The sequence below is a fragment of the Nelumbo lutea genome, chromosome 2, assembly GCF_056320005.1.
Source record: "Nelumbo lutea isolate HS-2025 chromosome 2, American lotus-T2T, whole genome shotgun sequence".
Lineage (NCBI taxonomy): Eukaryota > Viridiplantae > Streptophyta > Magnoliopsida > Proteales > Nelumbonaceae > Nelumbo > Nelumbo lutea.
The window spans coordinates 96,642,626-96,652,379 of NC_142685.1; the positions used below are offsets into that span (position 1 = coordinate 96,642,626).

Sequence of the window (9,754 nt, forward strand, 5' to 3'; positions counted from 1 at the left end):
GGACCGATTTGCCCATGCCAAAGAGGCAACTAGGGCTTGTTTGCCCATGCCAAGGAGGCGACTGGGGCTTGTCTACCCATGCTGAAGAGGCGATTGGGACTTGTAGGATACCAAAGTCTTTTTGTCAGCTTGGCATCCTTGCTCCTGAGAGTGATCCACAATACACTCCCCAGTTCCGAGGTCGAGGTACCTGTTTCCCTTCTGAGGTTTCGAGCTCATATGTACCTTCCCCGAGTACTCGTCTTACTTGGTAGGGGCCTTCCCAGTTCGAACCGAGCTTGCCGACCGTAGGCTCGGACACCATAACTTTTTGAAGGACCAAGTCTCCAACGCGAAAGTGTCGCTTGTTGACCCGAGTGTTATAGAACTGAGTCAGGAACACATGGTATGTAAATTAAATAGATCCATCTATGGACTTAAGCAAGGTTATAGAAGTTGGAACATTCGATTTGACTCTACTGTCAAAGCATTTGACTTTGAGCAGAACCTGGATGAGCCCTGTGTTTACAGGAAGTCCAGTGAGGACAAGGTTACTTTCTTGGTTCTATATGTAGATGACATTCTACTCATTGGGAATGATATAGGAATGTTGACTACGGTGAAAGTATGGCTTTCATAGCAATTCTCCATGAAAGATCTTGTAGAAGCCTCCTATATACTAGGTCTTGGAGAAGCCTCCTATATACGGTGAAAGAATGGCTTTCAAGTATCTTCAAAGGACAAAAGAGTTTTGTTTGTTATTCGATGGTAGTTCACTACAGATCCAGGGGTATACAGATGTCAATTCCCAGTCAGATCTAGATAATTGAAAGTTTACATCTGCATATGTTTTCACAATAGGATCATGTGTTGTTTCTTGAATGTCAAAAAATAGGGGACCTGAGTAGCAAAATAACAATCCACAACCCAAGCCGAACACATTTCCATAAGTGATGCTACTTAATGAATGAAGGTGTTCATTCATGAATTTGGAATTCAGCTCATCACCCATTCCACTGTTGTGTGACAACACTGGATCTACAGGAGATTGATGTTAAGATGTAGCATCAGCGGAGAATGTGGTAGACCCATTAACTAAGCCACAGACACAAAAAGTCTTCATGAAACACCTGGAAACTTTTGAACTGCGGTTGGTACAAGATTGGACCTAAGCGCAAGTGGGAGCAGTTAGACAGTGTATGCCCTTAGCTCTAATCAGTTTTATGTACTTATGACATTTATTGTAAATGAATAAAGTACATATTTGATTCATGTTATGTGATGTGTTTCTGTGTAATACCCTTAGCTCCAATCAGTTATGTTGTACTTTTTGACATTTAGTGTAAATGAATAAAAAGTACAAGTTTGATTCATGTTATGGTGTGTTTCTGTGCAAGACCCTTAAAATGGACACTTAATGAGACCCATGTTAGTTTAGAATGTTCACAGCCAGTGGGTCGGTCTGGGGAGACCTATCCTGATAAGACTGACACTGGTGTGCCGCCAAGTTGGTTGGGGTGGCTTGTCTCAGCCGCCAGGGTGAGACCTGAGGTACATGCAGTGTGGGATCTACTCGAGACCTTGAACTGGACCAGATTTCCTGTATTGCCTTGGACCTTGGAGATGAGTGGGCAAAACTGGAAAGTTACACCTGACCCCTAGACTGGATTATGATACTGTACTAGGTGGTGGATTGGGGTGTCTTTGATATGCCAATCAATGAGATCCTTAAAGGGGGTCAAAACCTGGGTATGTTGGGTTAGTTCATGAACCCATCTGAGTGGGTGATCATAGTGATAGGATCATCCCCTTTGTCGGACAAAGGTAATTATCAGGGATGCACTCTCTCTAATGGAAACCAAAGTCTGTCGGCAGCCGATTTCAACCGTTGGAATCTCGTTTTGCAAAATATATTTTATATAAAGATATAATATATATGTATGGTTTCAAATGTTTGCAAAATGGTTTTAATCCCCAGGGTCCATGAAAGAGGAGAGTGCAGCACTGTACCGTGCAGTGTGGGATCATTAAGGGCTGAGAGGTTAAGTGTAAGACCATTTAGGATAATACCTAATGGGCTAATCTTGCATCTATCTGCCCATAGTCCTTGTGTTTTTTATAAGATTGGTTGGCATAGGTTCCACTTAGTGTAAGTGTTGGGCCCATAGAGTCCATGTGATGGGCTCAAGGGGTTCACTGGGCTTTCTAGTGAATTTGGCTAGGCTTTGTAACAAAGGCTGAGCCGAACCCATGTGGCTGATGTGTAGATCAATGCTTGGGTCCCACGCCATACAAAAAGCCCAACTGGGCAGTAGTTTAAAACTTATTGAGCATTGATTACTTATTGGGCCTAAAGCCCATTTCGAACTGGGCTGATATGATCACCCAGTTAAGGGGGCAGATCTGAGATTAGGGTTAGCTAAAAGGATTTGATCTTGACCCTATCCACTCTTGGAGACCAAATTCAAATAAGATTTGAATATGGTAACCTCTTGATAAGATCAGGAGGAGGCTAACCTAATATGCAGATAAGATTAAGATTATCCCCTATCCAAATATAGATTTGGATTGGGATAACTCCTAATGGGATTAGGAGGTTTCTTAATCACTAAGAAAGGAGAAAAACCCTAATCTAGAATTATTAGTGATAGCTATAAATATATAACCCTAGCAAATGTACTAGTTATCAAGTAGTATGATAATATCGTTCCCACGGGGATTTAACAAAATAAGTATTAGAATCATAATTTTCCCTAATTATTTGGACAATCAAAATTTGGAATTGAGCAAGAACTACTGATAATAAAATTGGAGCAAAGAAAATAAAAGCAAGGGTGATCACTAATTGAATATGCAAATGATGAAATCGCTAGGACCTTTGGTCCACCTAACCAATGTAATGAATATTGATGGGTTCAACTAACCAAGATTAACTGTTATTCCCAAAAGCTGAACTTTTTCCCAATTTTATTTAATATTCTTTCCCAAGATATATTAAACCTATTTCTATCAAGTAACCCCTCGATCCCTCGACTAGAGTTCTCAATAATAGAAATGCATTAAGTGCAAGAAAAACTCAAATATTCAGATGAATCATGTGTATATATCCCTATATACCATTCAATTCACACCATGAATTATGTGGTCGAGTAGGCTTTTCTTGGATTCGTAATTGACCTCCTTTGCGAATTGGACTTCAGCTAGGCTTTTCTGCGAGTTGGGCTTCAGCTGCGGGTTGGGCCTTCCTGCGAATTTTCCCCAACTTCGGGCCCAGATTTGACTTTGATGCAATACGAATCTGCAAAAGCCTAAAACATGAAAGTTGTAGCTTTTTCTCTTATCTGCCCTGTGGGTCTTGAATCCGCCCATTCGGAGTTCGGAGATGCGAGTTAGGCCCAGATCACTGAACATTGTTGAAACTGTGAAAAATCATCCGATTTGTCTTTACTTTGCTCTTGATGCCTCTTTTCATGCCCTGAACAGAAATATGAGTCCAATTAGGTGATAATTTGGTATAAAAGAAATAATAATTTTGGATAAAAATATGATAAAATTCTACTCTCATCAAATTCCCCACACTTAAACTCTTACCCGTCCTCGGGTAAGACAAAACTCAAAACAAAATTAAAACAAGAACAAACTAACTAAAAGATTGTTTTGGATTTTTCTCAAAAGGGTATTTGTTCTTCTGCATGCCTTGATCAGTATTCATGATCCTTCCCTTCATCCACTTCTTTTCCTATTTAACTTGTCAAAGTATAATCTTAAATCGCCAATCCACCTGTCCCAAAGTGAGATTGACAATCAAGGAAGACAAGCATCTCTTCGCATGAATAATTTAGGGCTAGAGTAAGTCCTCTTTGTTTTCATAATCACATGCAGCAAGATTCAAAAAAAAAAATCCTCTAGTGATTCTTTAGACGACACAAGGAATGTTATTACCATAAGCTTGCTTATGTATCGCATCTCCACCACTTATCATGAATGAAATGCATCAAAAGGTGAATTAGGGTTTGGGATCTAGGGATGAATGCATTTTATGCTCCATCTCACCCTTTTCTTATACTTTTAGTGTGAGTGCATTTTATGCTCCATCTCACACTTATTCAGAATTTTTTTTTGGATAAAAATCACATTCCAATACATGAACTCATTATCGTGGTCTCAACATGCCTAACAAAACAAGTTCTAGAATAATCAACCCATGTTTGTCCATTAGAAACCAACTGCTCACAAGGGTCAAATCTGTATTGCATCTTGCCCGTTGATAATTCAAATTACTGAGATGCCTTCCATAGCCAGAAATTTCAGCTAGATTTGTCTGCATCCTTTCTTATCTATCCTGCCTAAGCACATTATTTAGGGTGGTTAGCAATTATTCAAAAACAAGTCTTTAAGGAGCAGAAATTTTAAAATGAAAGGTTAAAAAGTATGATCAAAGCATACTAGAGTTCAAAAAAATTTTATCAACCCCTTAATCCTCCCCCACACTTAAGATAAACATTGTCCTCAATGTATGGAATATGCATAACAAGAACAAGGAGAGAGAGATTGAAGAGGACTTCCCTGAATGTCTCGTTGAGATCCTGCAAATGTGAGATACCAAGAGAGAGAGAGAGAAAAGAAAAAAAAAACACATTCATAAAAAAAACTGAATAAAACTAACAAATAACTTAATGGGTTGCCTCCCACAAGTGCTCTTTTAAAGTTGTGAGCTTGACTTTCTCCCTTCTTTCATGGTGGTTTCAAGGAGAGAATGGACCCATGGTGGATGGGTTGCTCTCCTTCAATGTAATGCTTCAACCACTGCCCATTTACCTTGAATGTGTTGCCCTTACCATTATGCAGTTCAATCGCTCCATGAGGGAATACTCTAGCCACTACAAAGGGTTCACTCCACCTGGTTTTCAGCTTCCCAGGGAATAGCTTGAGACGGGAATTAAAGATCAGCACTTTGTCTCCTTCTTTAAATTCCTTTCTTACAATACGGGAGTCATGCCATGCTTTGGTTTTTTCTTTGTAAGTCTGGGCATTCTCATATGCTTGATTTCTCCATTCCTCTAATTCGTTGATTTGGAGCTTTCTTTGATCACCTACATTTCTTAAATCAAAATTCAGAAATTTGGTTGCCCAGTAAGCTCTATGTTCCAGCTCAACGGGTAGATAGCATGCTTTGCCGAAGACTAATTGATAAGGGGACATACCAATTGGAGTTTTGAATGCCGTACGATAAGCCCAAAGTGCATCGTCTAGCCTTAAGGACCAATCCCTCCTAGATGTGGTAACCGTCTTTTCCAAGATCTGTTTTAGTTCTTTATTAGAGATTTCTACCTGGCCGCTAGTCTGGGGGTGATAGGGGGTGGAAATTCTGTGCGTAACACCATATTTGTTTAATAATTGTTCGAATTGCTTGTTGCAAAAGTGCTTCCCCCCATCACTTATGATAGCTCGAGGTGTCCCAAAACGAGTGAATATGAACTTTTTCATGAATTTAATGACAACCCGAGCATCATTAGTGGGGTACGCACATGCCTCCACCCATTTGCTCACATAGTCTACAATCACAAGTATATAAGAATTATTATCAGATTTTGGGAAGGGTCCCATGAAGTCGATGCCCCATACATCAAATATTTTGCAAACAAGGATGTTATTTAAGGGCATCTCGTTTCGTTGGGAGATATTACCTATCCTCTGGCACTGATCGCAAGCACTTACATATGTGTAGACATCCTTGAAGAGTGATGGCCAATAGATCCCGCTTTGGAGAATCTTTGAAGCAGTTCTTGATGTTCCATGGTGACCTCCTGCTTCCTTGTCATGGCAGAATTTTATAACACTCAACACTTCCTCCTCGGGAATACATCTTCTTATTAGTCCATCCCCGCAGATCTAGTACAGGTAAGGTTCATCCCATAAATAATGCTTGACATCAGAGAAGAATTTCTTTCTCTGCTAATATGTCATGTGAAGTGGCACCACCTTCCCTGCCAAAAAGAGCTAAATCAGCAAACCAAGGTTCATTATTACCATTACTCACATAGAGTTGCTCATTTGGGAATTCATCATGTAAGGCTGAATTATCAATATTTTCAACATACTTTTCATCCAGCCTTGATAAATGGTCAGCTACTGTGTTTTCACTACCCTTCTTGTGCTTAATTTCTAAATCAAATTCTTTCAACGGCAAGATCCATCGTAGCAGCCTAGGTTTTGCATCTTTCTTAGCAAGCAGATATCTCAAGGTAGCATGGTTAGTGAATATGATAACTTTAGATAAGAGCAGATAGGATCTGAATTTTTCAATAGCAAATACTACTACAAGTAGTTCCTTTTTGGTAGTGGAATAATTTTTCTGTGCTTCATTCAGGGTCCTACTTGAATAGTAAATGGTATGAAATTTCTTATCTTTTCTTTGTCCTAAAACTGCGCCTAAGGTATCATTGCTTGCATCACACATTATTTTGAAGGGTAGTTCCCACTCAGGAGCTGATACAATCGGCGCTTGAACCAATTTCTTTTTAAGAATGTTGAATAATGCAAACAATCATCATTAAAATCTAAAGGCACATCCTTAACTGACGATTTTTGAGAAATCTTTGATAAATCGCCTATAAAAACCGGCATGCCCAAGAAAGCCCCTAACATCTTTTAATGACTGCGGTGGAGGTAGTTTTTTAATCAGTTCTATTTTAGCTTTATCAACCTCGATGCCCCGGGAGGACACCTTATGCCCTAGAACAATTCCTTCTCTAACCATGAAATGACATTTTTCCCAGTTTAACACAAGGTTAGATTCCTCAGACCTTTGAAGTACCTTTTCCAGATTAAACAAGCATTCATCAAATGATGATCCATAAATAGAGAAATCGTCCATGAAGACTTCCATGAAGTCATTGATGAAGTCACCAAATAATGACATCATACACCGCTGGAATGTGGCAGGTGCATTGCATAGTCCAATGGCATTCTCCTAAATGCAAATGTTCCATATGGGCAAGTAAAAGTAGTTTTTTCCTGATCTACCAATGCAATGGGTACTTGAAAGTACCCGGAGTAGTCATCTAGGAAGCAATAGTATTCGTGCCCTGCAAGTCTCTCTATCATTTGGTCAATAGATGGCAGAGGGAAGTGATCTTTCCTAGTGGCCTCATTTAATTTTCGATAGTCTATACACACCCTCTAGCTAGTTATGTTCTTGTGGGAGTTGATTCATTATTTTCATTTATAATTACAATAATTCTACCTTTCTTTGGTATGACTTGAACGGGGCTTACCCATGATGAATATGAAATTGGATAAATAATACCTGCTTCAAGCCATTTCAGAATTTCTGCCTTTACTACCTGTTGCATTTTAGGATTCAGCCTCCTTTGTGGTTGTGCCTTGGGGCTGCAGCCTTCCTCCATCAGAATTTTGTGTGTACAAACCAATGGGCTGATTCCTTTTATGTCTGCAATGCTCCATCCTATGGCCGATATGTGTTGCTTGAGTACCCTCACAAGCTTTTCCTCTTGGAGACCTATCAATTCAGAAGAGATAATTACAGGTAATGTGGAACTGTCTCCCATAAATATATATTTTAAATGAAAAGGTAAGGGTTTAAGTTCCAAATCTGGAGGTGCTTTGATGGAAGGTAGTAATTGTTTGGTGGAGGTTGGCCTCTCTAATGGTAGAAATCTCCCTTGTCTGGGCTTGCATTTTTCTTGGCCGCCCTCTAAATAATTTATTACCTCCTCTACTTCGTCCTCCACTACCTGCATGTTATTACCAGAATTAATGAGACAGTTTGCAAGGGGATCATCTAATTTTGATTTATTAATTTCTGCTGCCACCACATCAATGGAGTCGATTACATAAATTTCATGCTCTTTAGTGTTGGGATACTTCAGGGTTTCAAAAACATTAAATATAATTTCTTCTCCATTAATCCTAAGAGTAAGTTGACCCTTTTGTACATCAATTAAGGCATTACCAGTAGCAAGGAAGGGTCTCCCTAGAATTAATGGCACCGATCTATCCTCCTCCATATCCAACACAATGAAATCAGCAGGGATGATGAAATTCTCTACTTTAACTAAGACATCTTCCACTATTCCCCTAGGGTATTTAATGCTTTGATCAGCAAGTTGTAGGGTAATGGTGGTAGATGTTAGTTCATGTAATCCAAGTCTCTTAAAAATAGAGTAAGGCATTAAATTTATACTAGCACCAAGATCACATAAGGCTTTATCGAATTCAGCATTTCCTATGGTGCAAGGTATAGAGAAACTCCCCGAATCCTTCAGTTTTGGTGGTAGCTTATTTTGAAGAATGACCGAACATTCTTCATTTAATTTTACCATCTCGCAATCCTCCCATTTTTTTTTGTTGGATATCACCTCCTTAAGGAATTTTGCATACTTGGGCATCTGTGATAACACATCAAGAAGAGGAAGGTTAATATGAATCTTTTTAAACACTTCCAGAATTTTTTCAAATTGTTGATCTAATTTAGCCTTCAAAACTCTTCTTGGGTAGGGAATAGGGAGTTTAATTTCATGTAAATTCAGTTTAGGGGTATTTCCCTCATTCTCCTTTTGCGGATTGGCTGATTCAGCTTCCTTATCGTCTTCTTGGGTTTCACCGATTGTCTTCCCGCTTCTTAAGGCTATGGCGTTCACATGCTCTCTGGGATTCTTTTCTATGTGGCTGGGCAGCCTTCCCTCTTTCCTCTCTGATAGCATGCTCACAATCTGCCCCACTTGAACTTCTAATTTCTTAATTGATGTTTCATGGCTTTGGAATTTTGCTTCAGCAGTGTTATGAACTTAGAAATCATCTCCTCCAGATTGCTCTTTTCTCTTGTGGGGGCGGTTGTGGTTGGAACCCCAAGGGTGCCTTTTGCTGATTGTTGCTCCAAGAAAAAATTGGATGACTCCTTCACCCTAGGTTGTATGTATTTGAATATGGGTTGTAATTTGACCTGCCAGCATGAGAGATAAAGTTTGCATTCTCATGGGAAACAAAAGGACTATTTAATTGACAATCAAAATTGGCATGTCCTAATTAACCACATAAATCGCATGAGATGCTAGATGGTGTATTCATGGCTGCAATACTAAAATTATCCAGTCTCTTATTTAGGTTGACAATTTGTGCAGATAGGGATGCAAAGGAATCAATGTGGTGTACTCCCCTCTAATTGGTTCGATCATTACTCCATTGGTAGTTGTTTGATACCATCTCCTCCACTAGGTCATATGCTTCCTTTGGAGTTTTCCTCATGATTGTACCACCTGCGGCTGCATCAATAATGGATCTATTAGAGGGGGTAATACCATTATAAAAAGTCTGTATTTGTCACCAAATTGGTATCCCATAGTGAAGACACTTCCTAAGCATCTCCTTAAATCTTTCCCATGCTTCATACAAGGATTCCCTCTCAAATTGAGCAAAAGTAGTAATATCATTAATTAGCTTTGCTGTTTTGGAGGATGGAAAATATTTAGCCAAAAATTTCTGGGTTAAATCATTCCAAGTGGTGATACTTCCTGTAGGGAGTGAGTTGAGCCAAGCTCTATCACGCAATGAAAAAGGAAATAATCTAAACCTAATTGCATCATCACTAACTCTATTGTGTTTAAATGTATCACATAAATCAAGGAAGTTAACAATGTGTGCATTAGGGTCATCACTTGGTAACCCACTAAACTGAATACTAGTTTGGATCATTTGAATTATTGCAGGCTTTATTTCAAAATTGTTTGCATGGATGGTGGGCTTGCAAATGCTG

General features: G+C 39.2%; 1 protein-coding gene and 1 non-coding gene across 2 annotated transcripts; one reads left to right on the plus strand and one right to left on the minus strand.

The window, feature by feature from the left end:
- Positions 1–5,911: 5,911 nt before the first annotated feature.
- On the minus strand, positions 5,912–8,705 carry LOC148872195 (uncharacterized). Its single transcript, XM_088970099.1, has 4 exons — positions 7,751–8,705; positions 7,257–7,501; positions 6,797–6,952; positions 5,912–6,496 (listed from the first exon to the last, which is right to left on the minus strand). The coding sequence occupies exons 1-4, from the start codon at positions 8,703–8,705 to the stop codon at positions 5,912–5,914; spliced, it is 1,941 nt and encodes a 646-aa protein (XP_088826225.1).
- A 629-nt stretch (positions 8,706–9,334) lies between these two features.
- On the plus strand, positions 9,335–9,441 carry LOC148872196 (small nucleolar RNA R71). Its single transcript, XR_016108574.1, has one exon. It is a non-coding gene; the product is annotated as a small nucleolar RNA R71 (small nucleolar RNA).
- Positions 9,442–9,754: the final 313 nt, after the last annotated feature.